The 20,368-nt window shown below is 42.1% G+C and overlaps 1 protein-coding gene across 19 annotated transcripts in view; it reads left to right on the top strand.

The window, feature by feature from the left end:
- The window catches only part of SFMBT1 (Scm like with four mbt domains 1), a 143,171-nt gene that overhangs the window by 92,419 nt on the left and 30,384 nt on the right, over window positions 1-20,368 (top strand). For 13 of the 19 annotated variants that reach the window (XM_086845584.1, XM_086845592.1, XM_086845587.1 and 10 more), the window contains one exon: window positions 14,947-15,108. In XM_086845584.1, coding sequence (XP_086701710.1) covers window positions 15,081-15,108 — 28 coding nt within the window. In that variant the 5' untranslated portion in view covers window positions 14,947-15,080. Of the gene's footprint in view, window positions 1-14,946; window positions 15,109-18,949; window positions 19,067-19,126; window positions 19,200-20,368 lie in introns of those variants that run through there. The other 6 variants (XM_086845599.1, XM_086845600.1, XM_086845601.1 and 3 more) reach the window with 6 other exon arrangements.

Raw genomic sequence — 20,368 nt, 5'->3', positions numbered from 1 at the left:
TCTAACTGAAAGAAGGTGGGGTTTTATTTTTTCTTATTTTTTAGCTTATGGAGGACAGCTTATTTAATGCATAGTGAAATGGCACAGTGAGACAGCTGATAAATGAGAATCTCTGCATGGCTGTGCTCATTTCAGACAATCTGGGCATAATGGTTCTCTCATCAGAACCAGCCTTAAGGAGACTGATCCCACAGATGTGTCTCAGTTCTGCAAGTTTGTGGATTAAAAAAAAGTGAAAGTGCACCATGGAATTTTGTCCTTAGGATAACTAAAATATAATTTAAATAAAGCAGGTCAACTTTGTGTGTGTGACCATCCAATGGCTGAATATGTGGAACTTGTTAAATACCAACATTTAACTTGTATGACAAGGCTGAATTCCCTTGTGCTGGCTGTGAATTGGTATTTTTCAGAGCTGTGGTGTGTAGATCTCCTAGAGCTGTGGGAGCACTGCTGTTCTGTTCATAGCACAGAACCTCTGGAGCAAGTGGGTGATGCTCTGGTGGGTGGAAAGCATTGAGAGCAAACAGGTAGAAGAAGGGGGAAAAGGGTTTCAAGGCTTATTTGTGACTGATACCCAGAGAAATCAATTGCTGCTGTAAGTGCAGCTAACCTGAGAGTATAATCCAGACTCCTGTTTTGTGTTTCAAAACTCACAGAAAGCTGCTGTGTAGCTCCAAAGTCAAGCTGCATCGATCAGCCAAGTCCTAGATGATAGAGCTGTCTTCCCCTGGCTTCTTCTGGCATGATGCCTGGGGAGACTTTCAAAATGTGAGAGCCACAGAATAGTGCCAGACTGCTGTGCTGTTCTGTGGAAGGTACCTGAGTGAGCCCAGCTCCGTGGCTGCAGGACAAGCTCGTGCTCGAGCCTCTGGTGCACATCCCTTCTCAAAAACACAGTCACTGCCCTGTGTGCTGAATGCTGCCAGTGCTGATGTTGCCAGTTAATGCCTGCTTGAGAACCTGGGGCGTTCAGGTGAATCTAGAAAAGATTTTCTTACTTGAGCTCCATAGTTTCTGGTCTGTGCTTGGATATATCCTGTGCTCTGTCAGAATGGAGCCTCTGTGGAGTCAAAGCACACTGTGTCACAGGCAGGATGATGGGACACTGACAGGATCATAAATAACTAAGACTGGAAGTTTCATTAATCTCTGCTGTTAGAATTGAATACTGTACCTGATCAGGAGGATGAAGGGGGTAGTAGTTGTTTATGAATCTTATAAATAAAGGTTTAGCCTAGACACGGTCTCCTCTTTGGCTTTGCTGTGTGAGTTGGTTTCAGTGGAAATTTAATGTGGGTAGGGATGAATGAGTGGGTGTGGAACTACCTTCTTCAGACCAGTGCAGCCTTATTTTGCTTAAGTTATGAGTGGAACTACAGACAAGTTATAGAGAATGTTCACACATCTTTTAAAAACATGTAAGTGGTGAGGTCTGGAAACAAACATTTGAAGGTAGGTTTCCTTGTTGAGGCTGAGCCCTGAGGAGCTGTTATTCTCAAGAAAAGCCTGACCTCTTCTTTCAAGTTCCTCCTCTTTCTTTAACATCAAAGGTTCTCTTAGCACATGTTGAGGCAAGAACTTATTTGGACATTTACTGTTAGTGCTTTGATTTTTGCTCTCTTCACTGTTGCTCACTTGTTTGTGGAGGCATGGTACTTGAGGAAGATTTTTGTGGTGCAGACCCAGGGTCAGTGGGATTTCCACCATTTCTTCACTGAATCCAGGTATGGAGGTGAGCAAAGCGATTGCACAAGGCTCCTTTTAGTGTCAGAGTAGTTGGAATCAGAAGCCTGAGACACCTCTGCGTTTCCACTTCCTCTAACTCACCAAAAATCTAAACTGTCCATGAGTGCTGGACTGAAATAAAATTTAGGAGAAGAAAAAGACAGCTCTAAAAAATTTACATTTGTTCTATTTTTCTCTCTCATGCTGGGTTCTAAGAGTCAACGTCTCTTCCCCCTCTCTCCTCTTCAGAAGCTGTCCTTTTTGAGCGCTGGAAGCCGGAATGGCACTGAGCACATCCCCAGGCTCCTGGAATTGCCCTAAGCCAGCATAAAGCCACAATGCATGTAACAAATTTAGGCTAAAAACAGGCAGTTGGTTTTTTTTTTTTTCTTCTCAGTAACTGATTTTTATCACAGTAACTGGCATTCTAATGAACCAACTTGTAATTAATGTCAATGAAATTTAGCTTGGTTGTTATTTAAATAATGCAGTAATCTTGGTAGCAGCATTTTTTGGGGTTTTGTACCATCATGTAGAGTAGACAGAGTGTGGAAAGTAGAAGATAAAAGAGTAAAAATCATTGAAAGCTGGCAATTTCAGAAGCTGTGAGAAATATTTACAGTGCTTATTGTAGTAATGAATGCTGTAGAGTTCATGGATGCAGAAAATGAGTAATCTCTTTGGGACGTTGTTGTCAGAGCCTTTCCTCACATCACAGAGGATGATGCGATGGATTTGTTTGGCTGAAGGGAGAAAAGGCTTCTAGTCATGAAAGAAACTGTTTATGTGGACCTGGGGTTGCTAGTGTGTGATGAAGAGCAAGAGTTTTTAGTTAGCTCTTTGTTTTTGCAAAGAGTTTGACAGAATGAGACCTGTATAGACAACTTCTATCTTAATTTGATTTTATTTTTCTCTATGTTTTTAGATCTATGAAATAATGATTGTAACCCTGAGGTATAAATAAATTGGACTTGTAGGACAGGAATTTTAAATGTAGAAGATATTTGCTACACCACTGTGGTGTAGGTCAGTATAATAAATTACCAAGTCTTTTGCTGAAGTGTTGGTGAGCTTGGTCGCCAACTTCTTCACAGAAATCTCTGGACTAACTGGTTAATGTTCAAAGGAGGAAATTTTGTTTCTGAAGCAACTGGCTATTTTCTAGGTGTTTACTCTTCCTTTTCCCCTTAGTTTCTCTGATCCTGATGGCAAAACTGCAATGATTGCTTTTACTGACCCCCTCTTTTCCTCCTTTCCCTCTCTCCCCCTCTCCCCAGCTTTGTGTGTACCAGGAGGAAGAGCCTAAAAGGAGCCTAACACCCTTTCCTTCTTGAGGCTTTTCTTATCAAATTTAAGTTTTTCAGGCATGATACTTCTTTAAATATGTATGATCTAATGTGTCTGTGGTCAGGGAATTGAGTGATGCTAAAAGTGATCTTGTCTGAGGAATATTCTGGTGTTTGCTGTTTATAATCCAAGCAGCACTAAGGATGTAACATTGCTATTTCTAAGGCAGTAGAATCAAATAAAAAAAAGAACACCACAATCAAAAATGCTAAAAAAAGTAACTGGTACCACTGTGTGACCCCATGTATAAGATAATGTTTAAAAGCCCATGGAAAGAAAAAGTGTTTAAAATTGGCCTCGTTCAAGATTTCAGAGTAAGGTTTGAATAAGAAAAGCTCCTGATCTCTCTTACCTGTTACTTTTGCAGCATCTGAAGTGCAAAGGTACAATTTTGGAATGTTCTGACTTCAGCACTGCAAGGCTGCAAGAGCATTGCATTTGTGTTTTGTGTTTTCTAAGTAAAGTGATCTGAGTGATCCCAGCTCCAGAGCTGGCAGGTGTTAATTTAACCTCCCTGTTTGTGGTTTTGACCTGCTTGGTAAAAGCTGCTTCTTTATGGGGTCTCCCACAAGTTGATCCTCTTTTTCCCTTGGAAGTCCTTGCTTCACTATAAAGGCTGATTTGCTGTCGTCTCTGTCTCCCTTACCTCACAGCACTGTTTTTCTCTCTTCCTATTTTGATGGCTCCCATTTTAGAGAGCTGCAAGTTATAACCTTGTTTTGCTTGGAGGGTGAGGAGTCTCGATGCAGTTCACTGCCACTGCAACCTTCCTGTGGCTCATCAGCATCTTCACCTTTGCCTTCTATGCCTTGAGCACTTAGACTTTAAAAATAACCTGTCCTCCTATGGCAAAGGCTCCTTTACCCTTCACTCCAAGAATTAAAATTAGTATCACTTGGACTCATCTGAAAGTGAAAGGTGCCATTTTTTCTGAGGAAAAGAATTAGCTTGCACAGATCATCTGTGGCACAAAGGTATGAAATAAGTTTTGTAAAATTAAAATTCAGGTGGGGGGTTATGCAGATTGCCTTATTTGAATATTTAAATGTTCTGTAGCTTTTTGATGACTGCTTTATCATTGTTTTCCATATATATGCAATGATGCTCATTTACAGCCTTCCCCAATCAGTTATACAGCAAATACCACTGCTATAAATAAAATGTCATTTGCAGGAGACAGAGTTTTGGAAGTTAAATGAGGAAGAAATATTAGCTGTGATCAGTTGGTCAGGATTTTCTCTACAGGATTATTAAAAGGAGTGGTTGAAATGTGGATTTTCCATTCCTTTCTGATACTAGCCAAGGAATACTTCAGGATTTCAGATAGTGTTTCAGGAAGATTGTCCAAGAGAAAAAGGGGAAAAAAAAAAAAAAGTCTGGGGATGTTATCTCATGTTGCAGCTTAGTCAATGTAGTATTTGGCAATCAAAAAGCAGCAGTGCTGCCTGTCACCATCCCTACCCGTGCAGTCTCACCCTCCTCTCTGCCATGGCTGCTGTCTTAATCCTGCAGTCAGCTGTTCCTTCTCTCCAGTGGGAAACTAATAGCTGTTGGGGGCTTTTTTTTCCTTGTTCTTTTCTTGGTCAGATCATGCTTTGGCTTGTTTGGTGCCTCTGCACTGTCTACTAAATAATTCAGATATTTCTGTCTAGTTATTCAGTATCACTGGCTTTGCTTTTAGCATTTGAGTGGTGTCAGTAAACTAGTATTTGTCACCATCAGGGAAAATACACTTATTTTTGCTGTTACACTCCAAAGCCCCAGCAGTATCTGCCAGATGCTGCACTTGAGCAGCTCACACAGTCACACCTTGGGCTGCTCCTGATCCTGCTTCTGCCACAGGCTTTCCTGCACCTGCAGGGAAATCACATAACCTCCTCTGCAGTTTTATTGTGTCTCACATGGGAGTGATAGATCCTGCACTGGGCTAGTGGATCTTGTGGAATCAGTCCTAAAGTGACTTAGATTAGATTAGTTTGAGGTGATTATACTCAAGACTTCCTCATCAGTGACACTATCTTTGGAAGATATGGAGCAGCTCAGGTCAGAATGCATCTCATGGTAACAGCACAGGAGGTGTTCAAGAGTGCACAGGAGACCTATGAAACAGGTTGGGGATCAAAGTAAAGATCTATTGAACCCAGGCTGCAGAGGGCTTTTTCTTGTACAACTGGTGGAACTTAGGATGTAGGATAACCTGCTCTCAGCACTTATTTTTATAAGGGATCTTTAAATATGCATTGTAGGAAGTTGAATTTTGCTTCATTTAGGATTTCTGACTTGAGGTGATAATTTCTACTCAGTGGTTGAGATGGCAAGTGATTCAATTTAATAAAAATGGAATTAGAAATTCTTATGTTCACATTTGGAGACTCAAGCAGAGAGACACAAGCTTTGAGATGCATTCCCCAATGGCATCTGTGCATGGTAGAATCATAGTTTTGTTTTTGGCTTCCCCCTCAATTTTAGGATGATAATTGACAGTCATGTTTTGACTTTTAAACTGTGAGCAGGAAATCACTGTAGTCCTGGCAAGAATTAACATTTGATGGTATATAGGTGACATGCATTGGATTGAGATGGTCTGCTGGTGAGGAGGAGAACAGAACATACCCTGACAGACGAGGTGAAACCTGCTGCTTTTTAATTTTCTGTGCTTCTGGTGTTTCTTTGCAGTGCTGGGGGAGGACTTTGGGAGGGTTGGGTGAGCCCCAGGTTGCAGGAGCTGCGAGGAAGAGGAGGAAGGGGTGTCTCACTCAGTGCTCCCTGTCCCCAGGCTGGCAGAGCAGGGCTCGCTCTCCCCCTCTGCAGATGCTGTGCTGGTGCTGGCACCTGCTGCCTGCAGAGCTATTTGGGAATGTTCCAGGGCTGCTCTGGTAATCAGACTTGCCTTGCACGGTAATGAAATAGCGAGATTAAGCTATGACAATAAAAATTTGAGGCACACAAGTTCCTGAAGCCATGCTGGACTCTGAAACATGGGTTTGTGAAGAAGATGACAAAGCAGGCCTCCCAGAGACCTGACTCTCCAAAGCTTGTAGTCTCATTTATTCAGGTTTAATCTGAAATGAAGAACTGCTTCTCAGCATTTCAGAAAGCAAGACCTGAGAACTGACGGCCTCAATGATAAGGTGGCTTTGTAGAGTGTGGTCAGTGTGTGTTGGGTGGTTGTCTCCTTTAGAGTCCTTTTTCCTGTTCATCTTCTTGCTGGTAGGTACCACAGCATCCTTGGTAGGGAAAATGAGCTCGGATGACACTTTCCAAAGACTTCTGCAGGCACAAGCTTTCGCTGTTTGTTTGCCTCTTCTGTGCCTTGTGCTGGCCACTCAGGAATAAGTTAATTTCTTTGTAAGGAAAATCATGAGTCCTTAATCTGTTTTGATTCAGCATGATTTGTTGTGATGACTGCTTTTCCTAAAACTGTGTCCTATTTGCTTCTGCAGCTTTTATTTGCAATCATGGAGGATTTTTTTTTTTAGTGCCACTGCTTGTTAAAATGGGTTTTCTGTCTCTTGGACAGTTTGATTTGTGGTTGCATCTGTCTGTACAGACCTTATGTTCAAATATCATTAGTGGGCATAAAAGCAAATAAAGATGCCGTGATTAAGGTTTTTTGGTTTTTTTTTTTTTAATTGAAATTATTTAAGATTAAATTACTTGGATTGAAGTTATATGATACCAAAGCTGCAAACTTTGAAATAAGTTATTTTCCATCTTAATCTTCACTCTAGCCTGCCACTGACAATTTGACTAACGGATTGTTTGTCTGAGGAAGAAGGCATGATGATCCATGTATGCAAAGAAATATAAATGAAGTGCCACTCCCTTTGTTTTCCCCTAGTATGAGTATCAATATTTTAAAAATAGGAACATAAAGTTCAACAATCAAGTCAATCTCTAAACCCAAATCTGAGTTGTCCTGTGGTTGTGGTGTGTTCAAAGGAGAGTTGACCTTTCAGAGTGTAGCTTGTGGATGAAAAATGAGTGTAATATTTTGCTTTTTTCTGTATTGTGTACCATTTCAATGTCATGACAAAGGAAGGAAACAAGTAGGAGTGTGCTTTTACATACAAAAGATGTTTTACATCATGGATTTTTCTTAAAAGTCTTATTTCCAAGATACCTTCCTTCACCCGCCAGTCTTCTTTAATTGTTGTATTGTCTGTAGTGATGATATCCACTAGTTGGTTCTCTGAAACAGGAGTTAATTTTCAAATGATTTGGAAGATTGTGCAAAGTTTTTTTCCCTTTATGTGACTTGAGTGCTGAGTCAAGTTGAGTATCATGTTCAGATTTTATACAAAGATATTTCCTATAGCACATGCACAGAATATGAGTCAGCAGCGAGGACTTGTTTGAATAAATCAAGCCTCCTGGCAGTGTTAGGGAGCTATTTATTGTAACTTTGTGAAGACTTCACTGACCTTCATATGTTGTCTGTAGTCCTGACATCCTTTACAGATTGAAATTAGTTTCCACACTGGGTGTCCTGGGGTTTCTCCAGTAATTCTCATGTTTCCAGCACTTACAGATTAATTTGTATCTTTGTTAATTGCCTCAGTGTATGTGCAATGAGGGTATTTTTTGATTTAAAACACATTTCTCTCACATAGAGGATAGACTCCTCAAAGGGAGTGTAAAGGGTTCCTTCCTCTGCCGGCAGATTAACTCTCTCCTATCGCTTCCTCACAGGCAGCATCCCTTTCCCCATCACTGTGTCCCATGGGATTCCATACTTACATGCACCAGGGATTCAGATCCAGAGGTGGAAGTCAGTGTCTTTCCATCTGAATGCTCTATTTTATCTCACCATGAATCATACTACATTTTACTGGTAGAATATTTGCTTGTTCATGCTGCTTGTCTTTGTACAGAGGATAAGAAGCTGCCAGGCCGTTGTCTGGGATTTGGGAGCAGCAGGAACTTCACATTTTTCCTTCATCTTCTTTTCCAACTTGTAACTTTAAGCAGTTGTATTCATGCAATAGGACATGAATTTAAAAAATCAACAATGAAAACAGAGCAGTCTGTTCTGTCTGGTTTCTTTATTTGGCCCATAACCCCCAACGTGCTTATAGTCTGCATGCCATGAAAGTAGATGAAGAGAGCAGAATAATGCTGGAGATTTTGCATTTCAAAAAGAAAAAGAAGCCTTAAGGACTTGACAGAACTCCTGACTATCTTAAACGTTAGAGACAAACTGTATTTAACAGCTCCTATTTGCAGCCACTTACAAACATAAGGGAACTTTTTGGGACACCCTGTTGTGTGTTATTCCCCTGTCAAGTCAGTCCTCTCTCTGTCCATTGGCATTTAAATTAGCTGGGAATAGAGCTGTGACTTTTATATTCTCACCTGGACTTGAACTGCAGTCCCATGGAAATTGCTTTACTGGCTGGGTAGTGCAGCACAGGTCGTAAAGTCAGATCCTGTAATTTGTTGAGCTGGACCTGTGTGTTTCAGGATTCATTAACCAGTTCTAGGTGTGTTACCTGGATGGTTACCTGGCAGATCCAGGCACTGAGTCAAATCCTGGAAGCCACTGGACTTCAGACAGGGATTGGGATTGGAAAACAGACATAAATTGACCTAATCTAAGTGGAAAAGATAAACATCATCTCTGGTATCTGCAAAACTTTCCTAAATAGGTTATTGTTTGTTGTTTTTTTCTGTGATGTACAACAGCTCTAATAAAAGATTGAGTTAAACATATGAGTGCTGGTGTCGTTTTGTGACCAAATAGATTCTCTTTTTCTCTGGTAAGTATTTTTATGCTAATAAAATGTACATTTAGAGACATCTCTGCATTTGCAAGGCAGAAAGGACTGCCAGGCTGTAACCTCTCAGTCTGCTGCGAGGTTCCTGTTCAGCTGGGTGTGTAATGGCAGCTCTTGCTGTATTTAACCTGACGTGAGGGGCTCTGGCTCCCTGGTGCAGCGTTGGCTGCAGGTGGTGTCCCCTGCCCTGTCCTGGTGACACAGCCACCCTGTCCCTGAGTGCTGCAGGCAAGGAGGGACCGGGAGCACAGCTGGGATGCTGCTGTGGGAGTGCATTGCTCAGACACCTGTCTGAGTCCTGGAGGTGGCTGTGCACCAAGAACAGCAGGGATGAAGCCTATCAATAACTGGGGGTTTGCTGCTTCAATGTGAACAGAGCAGCCTGTGCTTCTTCTGCCCACCCTGATGATGGTCAGTGCAGGGAACCTGTCACAAACACAGGCCTTTTATTTTGAATAAACCCTTGGAATAGAAATGGTAAGTTTGTTGTTGCATTGCAGTGCAGTGATGTAGGCTGGCTTAGCATCCTCTGCAGGGGTGTTTGCTTGTGGTTACTTCCATGTGGAAGGTGTGAAGTGTGTTCCAAGGCCTCACAATTCTCTGTAAGCCTGGCCTGCTGTTGTTGGCAATGGCCTGGATCCTCCACAGTAGATTCTTTTCCCCTTTTACATCTTGCAGGAATTTCTTTGGGTGTGTTCTTTAGATGCACTTCTCTTTGAGGAGTCTCAATGTTGCAATGGAATGGATGAACCTGAGTTCTCCTTTTCTAAAACAGACTTAATGGGAGCAGCAGGGACTTGTTGGGGGTTCTGGTCTGTGAGTAGAGATTTCAGTGCAGGTGTGAGAGAAATTATAGTAAGTTTTAACAATGAATCTAACTCTTGTGATAGTCCCTTTTTGTATTTATATACATATATAATCTTCATGTTCAACAGTAGTAGAAGAATTTTGCTGTTCATATAAGATAACCTAAAGGAAATGCTGGTGGTCCTACCTGCATGAAAGGTGATTCAGTGGTTTGTTTGTCTTTGATAAATCCTTACCAGAAGCAGGCAAATAAGCTGCTTTTTATAGGCCAGCTGTTTCATTGGTGTGTGTAAAAATAATGCTTTAAAGAACTGCAAGTCAGCCAAAGGTTTCTGTTCTCCACATTGGGTAGGATAATTCCTTCAGCACTGTGACTAATGAAATTGGTAGTATTTTTATTACTTTGTTAAAGAGGCATCAAACTTTATTTTGCCTATCTGTAGTCTGCTTTCTGGGCCTTGCAGGTCTTGGAAGGATTTGGAGTGTGCAACAATGCTGAGACAAGGCTTCTGTGACAGGTAGTTATCTTTCCTACAGAAACAACTGATTTTTTTTTTTCCTTGTCACAGAACAGCAATTAAAATGGCTTGAAAATTTTGAATCTCAGCATAAATTGAAGATTGTAAGAAGTCTTCCACTTTGTTGTCTGTTTGTGGGAGGTTAGGTACTAGGAAGGCTTGTGAAATACTTATTTTGTTTATACAACTGAAAGTTAGAAAATGTGTAAAATGTTTTCCAGGCTTCCAGCTGGTAGGGACTAAATAAGAGAAGACAAAATTATAAGGAAGGCCTTAAACCCTATTTTGACCTTAAAAGGCTTGGAGAACTAGGAGCTTGCATGAAGTATGGGACTCTGGAGACCCTTTCTTGGTGAAATAGGACCTCTGCCAAGGGCTCCAGCAGGGAGAATGGCAGGAGGATGTAGCAGGAGGGAAGGGCATAGAGGTGTGTACGATAATACTTGGCTTCCCAAGAATATATTTTTAATGTCCTATCTGACAGAAGAGTTGATGTGGTTGTTGAATGACAAAATATGAGTCATATTCCATGTGGCAGCTGAGAGAGAGGTTGGGTTTGTGCCCACCCTGCGCCAGCACCTTGTCACTGGAGTTAAAAATCCTTCAGGTGGAGAGGAGATGGGAAAAGCCTTGATGGCTTTAAACACCCTGGTGCTGGTGTCTCTCAGACTTCTGCAGCTCTGTGGGGTTTGGTGAGCTGCTCGTCCAGGTGCAGCTGCAGTGATGGTGCACAAACCTCCTGATCTGTGAATCTTAAACAGTTCCTTCACAGCTATTAAAGATTTCTTACACCAAATGCTATTCTGAATGTTTGTTTGCTTTTGCCTCTCTCAGCCCTGATTTCAAGGGTGAGATTTTTGTTCAAAGGAGGCAGAAATCTGCCCTTGTGCCTGATGGAGGTGGTTGCTGATCTGCTGTGGCAGGTAATCAGCTGTACCCTTCCACCGAGCTGGCAGCAGTGCTTAGCCAGAGTCTCTGGCATTTTCCCCCAAAAGGATGGGGCTGTTTTAAGGAAATGTTCTGAGACCCCACTGTGGGAGTTTGGGTATTTCTGTAACTGCAAGTGTATTGCTACAAAAGTGTGAATGAAACTTACACTGAATAGCTTGAAAATTAATTTTCTCCAGCACCGTTGATTTTGGTTCTGGTTGAGATATTTGCACACTATATCTTCTTTTATGCTGAAAACACTTAACTAAGAGTAACATACTAAGAGTATACCTGGAATGCGCAGGTATACAAAAATGTTTATGAATCAAGTACTCCACATTGTAAGTTGAACCTAAAATTAATATATTAAAATATTTGGGCTCCTAACCAAATAGTTTATTGCATTGGCTTCTTCTCGTGCTGTAGAATTTAATTTTTTTTTTTTTTTTTTAAATAAAACACTTCAACCTAAGTTGTCATCCAAGAAAGTCCTCTCCATTTTTGACTTTGTTCTGTCAGTGAGGAGTCTCTGGTCCCAGTCAGGCTGAGTGGAGTCTCTGTCCTCTGAGTGGGTAGCAGATGTGTTTTCCTAAGGGCTGATGTTTTCAACCTGGCTTATCTCCTAGGGCAAAACCCCATGCAACTGCATTTCTACCTTAGATCTGCTCATACACTGATAAGGTGTGTGGTCTGTGAGTACCCAGTCACACACAAATCTTAATTCCTACGTGCTCCCCTTTTCCCCTGGAGCCACTATCTCATCTCTGTGTAGCAAAAGGGCCAGCTGAGAGCTGCATTCATGATTGACTGTAGTGGTCTTAGATTAGGAGAAAGGTGAAAAAAAAGCGCTTGGAGTTGTGGATTATTTTGTAGGCTGTGGGAATTGCTGGTTTCTGCAGCAATAATAGAAGCAGAGGCAAATGAGGTGTAGGTTGGAGCTGTGGTTTTGCACAGGAAAATCAGGAATTAGGAATGGGGGGGTCTGTTCCCTATGGTTTGGTGCCTCATCCAGTGCAGCGCCAGGATCGGGCCCACTGTGAGCCCTAGAAAAAAGAATTGTTACCAAAAGTCTTTAGAGGAAGTGCACGTGTCCTTTACCCTCTGAAGGAACACATAATTGCCATTTCTCAAAGTGAAAAAGCACAGGTAGTAAATATGTGAGTGGGCATAGGGACCAGGAGGGCATCCTGCCCCTCTCCTCCCACCTGCAAGAGTAACAAAAGGAAGGGATCTTCACCTCCCTCGCTGCCTTAGCAGCAGAATTTTGGGAGCAGAGCTGCCGTTTTCAGGCGCTGGGGAGCCCTGCCCTGGCAGAGCTGTAACAGGTTTCCTCCTGCCCGTGCCGAGAGCAGCTCCGTGCAGGACACAAGTTTGAAACAGATTTTACTGGGTGCCTTGGCATGAAGGAATTCCCTGAAACCTGATCCTCGCTGGAGCTCTGTCCCCAGTCCTAAGAGGTGTCCCCATTGTCTCATGCACCTTTGTTTTAAAATAATATTAAGCCTCAGACACCAGCTGATATGCTTTAATTCAACATCCAACTTATGTTTGATTTCTTTTCATATTCAAGTGAGCCATCTGGCTTTAATGAACTGTAACTGTTTTTAATGCTGCCTCCAGTTGCTAACATCTGAATATTTCATGTGCTGAAAGGAGATTTGAAATGCAGAAGTGAGACTGAAGAGTCCAAAGTATTTCCAAATCAGCTCTGTTCCAGCAGCACTTGTGCTCCACTTCCCTTGAGATTTATCAAAAGATAATCTTTGGGGTGCCAGACTGTAAGCAGCAGCCATGGTGGGTGCTAATTACAAGTGCTCTCAATTTTGTGTACATAAAACACCACAACTGCTTATGAAATCCTGAACAACAACCCAACTTCACTTGGGCAGAATATCAATCAGCTTCAACAGGAGCTGCCAGTGTTTGGCATTTTCTAAATCAGCAGTCTCTTTGGTGCTTGGGGTTTTTGGTTTTGTGGTTTTGTTTTGGGGGTTTTTGGTGGGGAGGGTAGTGTCCTAAATAGTCTCACTCTGCAAAAAATAAAAAAATAAAAAAATAAAAAAATAAAAAAATAAAAAAATAAAAAAATAAAAAAATAAAAAATGGAGCGTACTTGCATCACTTAGTTTAGTTATAGAAGCTAATTGAAAGCTGTATCCCATAAACTGAAAATAGCTTAATTGCAATTAATTCTGAGTATACTTTGCCAGGGCTGCACTATTGTAAAGCAGTGGCATATCCCCAGACTTGTTGGAATATGTGCTTTGCTCACAGCATTGCCTTTGTTTTGGCTTAGCACTGTGACAGCTGATAGACTTGGGAGAGGCCATTGGCAAGGCATGTTTTGATTAATGTTTTGTTGGTTAGTTTGTGTGCAGAGCATGGTGCCAGTGACATCATCTTCCAGCAGCACTTTTAAAAAGATGGAATAGATGGAAGCTCAGTCTGTGTAGGAGGAAGGTCTTGGGAGAGGATAGTCTGGGAACATGTGCTTGAGTTACCTTACCCTGCACTGCTGTGTCCTTCTTGTGAGCCTGGAAAACCAGTGGAGAGTGAGAGTGGAGCCTGGATTTAATTTCTCAGTAGCTTCCTCACAGAGCCAGAGCTGGATTGGAGTTAATGTGTGCCCTTGTAGTTACATGCTGAGCACTGACTTTCTGAGCTGGAGTGGAGCAGGTTATAGAAGCATATAGCAGAAATGGGCAGCTGAGTTCCATTCCAGACACATTCCTATGAAGCTATAATGAATAAAAGTTGTTAGTGTCTTCTACACAGTAGATTTTTGTGGCATTAAGCTGCCATTCAACAGGAGCTCTTAATGATAACTCCTGCAACTCTCAAAAAAATTTTATTTTCACACATAATGAAATTTTTGAAGTCAGCTGTAGTTTTGATTGTACTTGAACTTCCTACGTGACTGAGCACTGCTGCTGGATATCTTATTCTATCCAAGTTTGTTGATTTATTTGTGTGTGAAGGAAGCTACCAGTGTTGTGTACCTCTAAGGGTTATCAGGTAGTCTGCATGGACACTGTAGCTGTACAAAACTCAAAAACAGAGACTTTTCAAATGTGTAGGACTTCATTTTTATAAACCATTGTTATTCAAAATGTGTTTATTTCAGAAGTACAGCCTATGTTTCTTGGAACCTGATTTTTAGTCTTCTATATTATTTCAGGTATCTCAAAACAGGTACTTCACAGACATTCAACAAGAATGCAATGACTTTTTGAAGTTACCTTTTTCTTACTAGAGTTTTCAAGCCAATAATCTTTCTGGATTTATGGATTTTATGTATTTGGATTTATGGTATTTATGTATGTTTTTCTTTATAGCCACTCATCTCTTTGATTTCTATAAAGATGTCAGTCAAAGTGTGTTATTTGTAAAGAAACATGTCACCCACACTCTAACTTACTATACAACTTTGCTTTAGTGGAGAATTTTGTAAAGAAACAAAACCTGTGGTTCACTGCCAGTGAACTGGTGGTCTTGCTTTAGGCCTGTTTTTACTCATTTTCTACCACCATCAGGAAAGAATTGTTTTATTGCTGATAGGAATAGGTTTGTAAATTGGATATTAGGAAGGAATTCTCGGCTGTGAGGGTGGTGAGGACCTGGCACAGGGTGCCCAGAGAAGCTGTGGCTGCTCCATGCCTGGAAATGTCCAAGGCTGGGTGGGATGGGACCTGAGCAGCCTGGGACAGTGAAAGGTGTCCCTGCTCATGGCAGGAAGGAGATGATCTTCGAGTTATTTTCCAGCCCAAACCACTCAAGGGTTCTGTCTTAAAAGTAGCTAAAAATCCCAGGAAGATTTTCTTACCAGGTGTTCCTTTCAGGTGTTTTCCAGGATCTCTTCTTGAATGTCCCGGCTGCTGTCGAAGGCGGGAGGCAACTCATGACCACCAAACAGTGACAGCCTTGGACTCCCCTGCTTCTGGCTGCTGGCAATAACCACTGGGCTCCTGTGGAGATGAATGGAGAACAGCAGTATGATGCAGGTAACAGTCCAGCCCAGCTCCCTGGCCAACTTTTCTGAAAATATTAGCAATGTGGAAGAAAGATGAGCACAGTGAATGTCTCACAGGGCATGTGCCTGGTGCTGTACACAGGGAGAAACTCCAGTCTCACAGATTCTGGGTTCTGTTCTGGCTACATGGCTGTCATGGTTGTGTTTGTTACTGCTCTGTATCAGAGCAGGGTGTATCACTGCCTTAAAGGGAAGCAAAATCTGGCCCACCATGGTGGTTGTGTTTTCTAGAAGCTGTGACTTTCCTTTTTGTGGTACCACTATGAGATGGGCTTATGAAAAGCTTGGTGGTGTTAACACTTACTATTGTAAGGCATTTATCTTTCAGAGTGGTTAATACCTAGTTCTGTCCTTGTGTTCATTTGTTAACATTTTGGCAAGCTTTTGCTGCTGGTTGAAAAAGTCAGATAACTGAGGCTGTTAGCTGCCATTGTAATCTGTCCTGTTTTCCTGAAGTGCCTTGGTGTGTCCTCTTTGATAAGCTTGTGATATCGATACCTAACCTCCTGCACAGATGTGTATTATGATAAATCAGCTCAGGTTTTGGATCACCTTGGAACACCAGGCCAGGAAGAGTGTTAGTTTGGGGTGGCTGGGAATGCTAACAGCTTCCTGAAATGGTTCTGGAATTGTGAGGGTAGGGATCATCCATTTTCTCTGTCTTGCCTGATGTGGCTTGTCCCTTTTCTTTGAGGAGGTGCCTGCCTATTACAGTTTATTAAATTATTATTAAAGCAAATTTTAATTTGTAATTATCAGTGTAAACAATTGATCAGGATTTTATCTGAGTATTACTTTCTTTTGATACTTGTCTAACAAGCTGCTCTTCTCATAGGACAATCCACTATTGGTAATTTTTGTACCTTTACTTTAAGGAAATCTAATTGTTGTTAGTGTTGCTGAAGAAATATTAAATATAATTTTAATCCATAGTGTTTTTTAGGAAAATGCTATCATCTTCTTTATCATGCTGAAATATGCTTCTTGAGTATTAATTACAGCAAGTCAGTCAAGTTGTTGTCGATGTTATTCCTCAAATAATCAAGAAAAGGCATCATGGATGTGGATGTAGAATTTCTCCTGGCACATGCAAATATTTTTTCTTTGCATAGTAGAAACTGTAGGCTCCTGTCACAGAGTGTAAGGAAGGGAGAAGAAGAGTGAGGAGTTCTTTACATGGTCAGCAGTGGTGTGTCAATAGGTTGTGATAGCACATGCCTCAGTCTTAAAACCTTTATTGACATTTTTCCATCTTCCTCAAAAAGTACCAGGTCACAGAGTCCTCTCTCACTTGTGCTTTTGAATAGCTAAGGAAAGGTTTGATACTGGCTTGAAATTACTCAGCAGCTATTTCCCTGAGCATCCTTTTGTGCCAGGTTGAGTACAGGAGGCTGTGAAGAGCAAACAATAAATGATGAGAGCTTTACTTGCATTCAGAGATAGTTCCCAGCAAATGCCTGTGTAAGCATAAGCACATTGGTTCTGTTGTGCCCTCTAATACTGTTTTCTGAAGTGCTTTTGAGTTATACCAGTCCAAACCACTGCTGGAACATTGCCTTCATATTCTTTGTCTGGTGTAATTTTCTTCCACTTAATAATTTGCAGCAGCTTTTGGAGATTCTCCTCTTTTTCTGGTTTTACATCCAGGCCCTCTGGTTTTGAAAACCCAGACAGGGCTCAGTGTGGTTGGTTATGATGCTCCCTTGCACTATGAGGGGAAGACAACTTTTATTCTTGTCAGTGTCTTTCTCAACTTCTGAAATTCCAACCTGTCTTTATTTATTCATGGCCTTGCAGCTGGTGGAGATGAAAAAGATTAACTGTTATTAAAATCAGATTGAACTATATCTGCTTTTCAGGGTGAGAAACCTTTGGGTTAGCCTTACTGAAGTCTGCAAGACCTTCAATTGTGATGTACTTAAATGTCCAATGTGACAGTCTTTTACGAAATCACATTAAAGATGCATGAAAGTTATTTGCAGTGAGAATTTAGCTGAAATCCAAAGATGAGAACAGCCTAGTGTAGACTGTTCCCATTTCAGATATTTTTAAGGGCTAACTTCCTTAATATTTCACTACACTCTCCAGTCCAAATGGTATAATTCCATATTCTTTCTCTACCTGTATGTATCAGAGAGCAGCAGGATGTAATTTGTGATAAAATTCGGAAAGAGTGAGTGTTCCCAATAATGCCAGTAGAAGTAATGAGAAATGGGAAGTGATGCATGTGCCTAGAAAACTGCTGGTATTCTTACAGAGAATTTTCTCACCTCCAAAGTGGATGAATATTCTCTACAGAACCTCTGCAGGACACTTCTCAGATTTTACTTCAGAAAATGTGAGCTTGATTTGAAAGTTCTTCTGACGCAAACTGGTTGCATGGCAAGGCCAGAGAGATGGGAATTGTGTCAGGTTTCTTCCCTTGCCTTTGCCAAAGTTGTGCTTTGCCTCTGGGCTAATGTGCTGCTCAGTCATCCTGTCTAATACAGAGAAATAAGTCTCCACATAGGAGAAAGCTGAATTCATTTAGGGCTTGTAGCAATTAAGGATATAGGGAGAATGAGAGAGCATAAATATGTACACCCATGCAGCATTAGATAAATAAACTGTGCTTTGGAATCAAATGCATTAAATACAGTTTTGCTTGTTGTCATCTGTCACACTGATTTGCAAGTTTTCTCACAGTAGCTAGAACCTCTCCTGTAAATGTCTGAGATTTTATTGAACATTCTGAACTCAGACTGATCGGGGTGTTCAGTGCAGACTTATGGCCCCACAGGAATGTGGCTTCATTAAACTGGTCCTGTGTCTCCAGGGATCTGCTATCCTGTGAGGATGGAGCTGTGCAGTAGGGTCTTGCAAAAAATACTAGCAGAACAGTTCAAAGGCTTGTTTTAAGCAGGGTTTGCTCTGCTGCCACTGTATTGCCAATAAAACCAGAAAAGTGATCGGATTCTGACTCTGAAAGCGTTACCAAGAGAGATGGTCCTTTGCTGCACTTCTGGAGTGTTTCTGCATTCAGATATTGAAAAAAAAGACACTTCTTTGGGGGGTTTTTCTTTGTTTATGTCCTACCACATGCCACAATTAATAAGCTAATTTACTGCTCTCACTATGAATCTTCATGCAGCATTTTTGCTTGGAGCTGTATTTTGTGAGGTTTTCCCGTTCCACATTGCTCCAGGAAGAGCTGTGCTAAATAACCTGGGCTGCTGTGGCAGGTTTGTGAGAAGCAGCAAACAGGATGGTTCAAACCATAGCTAAGCACAGCCCTCAGCTTGGGCAGCCTCTGAAAGGGAGGACAGTTCCCCAGCTCTGCTGTACTCAGTGGTGGAAATGATCACCTCAATTGTAAAACCTCTGTAAAGTGTAAAGGCAAGCTGAGCTCAGCTTTTGTGAATGAGTGAACAGAAAAAGTTGGGGGTGCTTTTTGGAGAAGTTTTTAAAAGTCCCTCTGACTGAAGGAAACTCCCTGAAAGAAAACGGTAAGAATATTAAATTTGCCATGAGTGTTGGATAGGGATTTAGGTTGGTTTGTTTCAGTTTTGGTCTGGTTTTGTTTTTTGGTGGGGGTGGTTTATTGTTTGGTTGTTTTGGGGTTTTGTTTTGGTGGGGTGGTTTTGTTGGTTGGGTTTGTTTTGGGTTTTTTTATTTGTTTTGGGGTGTTTCATTTGGTTTTTCCTATGAAAACTGTGTTTCTAGTGAGCTTTTGGCGGTGCTGATGAGCTGGGGTACAGGGCAGTGAGCGCAGCCCGGCCGTGCGGGAAGCGCTGCTCTGGGCCCGGGGATGCGCCGGGGGAGCCGCGGCCGCTGGTCCCGCCGGGGGCCGCTGGTCCCGCCGGGGGCCGCTGGTCCCGCCGGGGGCCGCTGGTCCCGGCCGGGGGCCGCTGGTCCCGGCCGGGGGCCGCTGGTCCCGCCGGGGGCCGCTGGTCCCGCCGGGGGCCGCTGGTCCCGGCGGGGGCCGCTGGTCCCGGCGGGGGCCGCTTCAGCCGCAGCGAAAGGCGAAGGGTCACTGGAGCAGCAGGCAAACCGGCTTTCCTGGGAGCTCCTTGTAGCAATTAAGTGGCAACATAAGTTACTAATTGACCCTTTCAGTGTGTGAAGTGACCTGTGGCTCATTTAAGGAGCTTAGCCGCCCCTCCGGCAGTTATCTGATGGCAGCGGGCATTGAGCGCTCCGGGACAGCCCCGGCTCCCCGCGGCATTCCCGGAGGAGCCGCTGCCTTCCAGAGCGGCCAGAGCTCTGCTCTGCCTCCCTCCGAGCATCCCCTCACTGCCACACCATGCAGGACCTGCTTTTTGGGGCTGGAGGGGAGGGAGGTTGTTGCTGCAGGGTGGTTTTTGGAGGAAGGGTGAGATGGTTTTCTCTGGGTGGGAGGAAAATTAGAATTCACTCCTGGCCACTCTGACTGGCCAGAGCTGGTGTTTGTTCCCTTTTGATGGTGAAGCTGTGAACTTCAGCGTCTTTATGATCGTATAAAAATAAAATTCTGTTTTAATGAGTTGAGAAATCTTAATCTGTTTTAACGAAACTTTGAAATGCAATTGTTTTTCTTAGAATGGTTTGCAGCCAAAGCTCTGATCAGCTCCACCCTAATTTGCAGACAACTGTGGTCTGTCTTTTAACTTTTTATTCCCTAAAAAAAATTCTAAATAAAATTCCTTATTTCTCCAGGTAATTTCCTCAGTAAGTTAAAAATTATCCCTTAAAAGTGATGGTGATATTCAAGCTCTGAATCTTTTGAGCTCTTGGTCTCATGAAAGGCCAAAATAACCTCTTGTGTTTGGTTAAAAACAGACAAAGTTGGGTTCTGCAGAGATAAGAGCCTCTTTTAAAATAGATAATGTCATCAGCAAACAACAGCTAACTGACTATATGATTTTAAGTTTTGGGAAGTGATAATTCCTAGAGTCACAATGAAAAGTCAAAGATGAGCTTAACCATCAGTCTGAAGATAAAATGAACCTATTAAACTCAAGACTTGTAGGTTTTTAGTCTATTTAACGTATCTCAGACTTTTGGACAAATATTTGTTCCTTTCTATTGGAGGACTGGGAATTGTTCCAGATCTTACTTAGCAGGTTGTTAGCCTGTCAGGGGTCTGATAAGGACATGTGGTGGTAATTAATTCATTTTTATTTTTTTAATGTGTAATGTTTCCTACTCAAACTACTGCTGCTTGAAAGCTCAGTTACTGCCTGTCCTAGGAAAGGCACGGGGTGTGGGAAATG

Source organism: Cyanistes caeruleus, chromosome 11 (assembly GCF_971803275.1).
Source record: "Cyanistes caeruleus chromosome 11, bCyaCae1.hap1.1, whole genome shotgun sequence".
In the NCBI taxonomy this organism is placed as follows: domain Eukaryota; kingdom Metazoa; phylum Chordata; class Aves; order Passeriformes; family Paridae; genus Cyanistes; species Cyanistes caeruleus.
The sequence above is the reverse complement of the archived record's forward strand: the minus strand, read 5'-3'. Positions and strand labels throughout refer to the sequence as shown.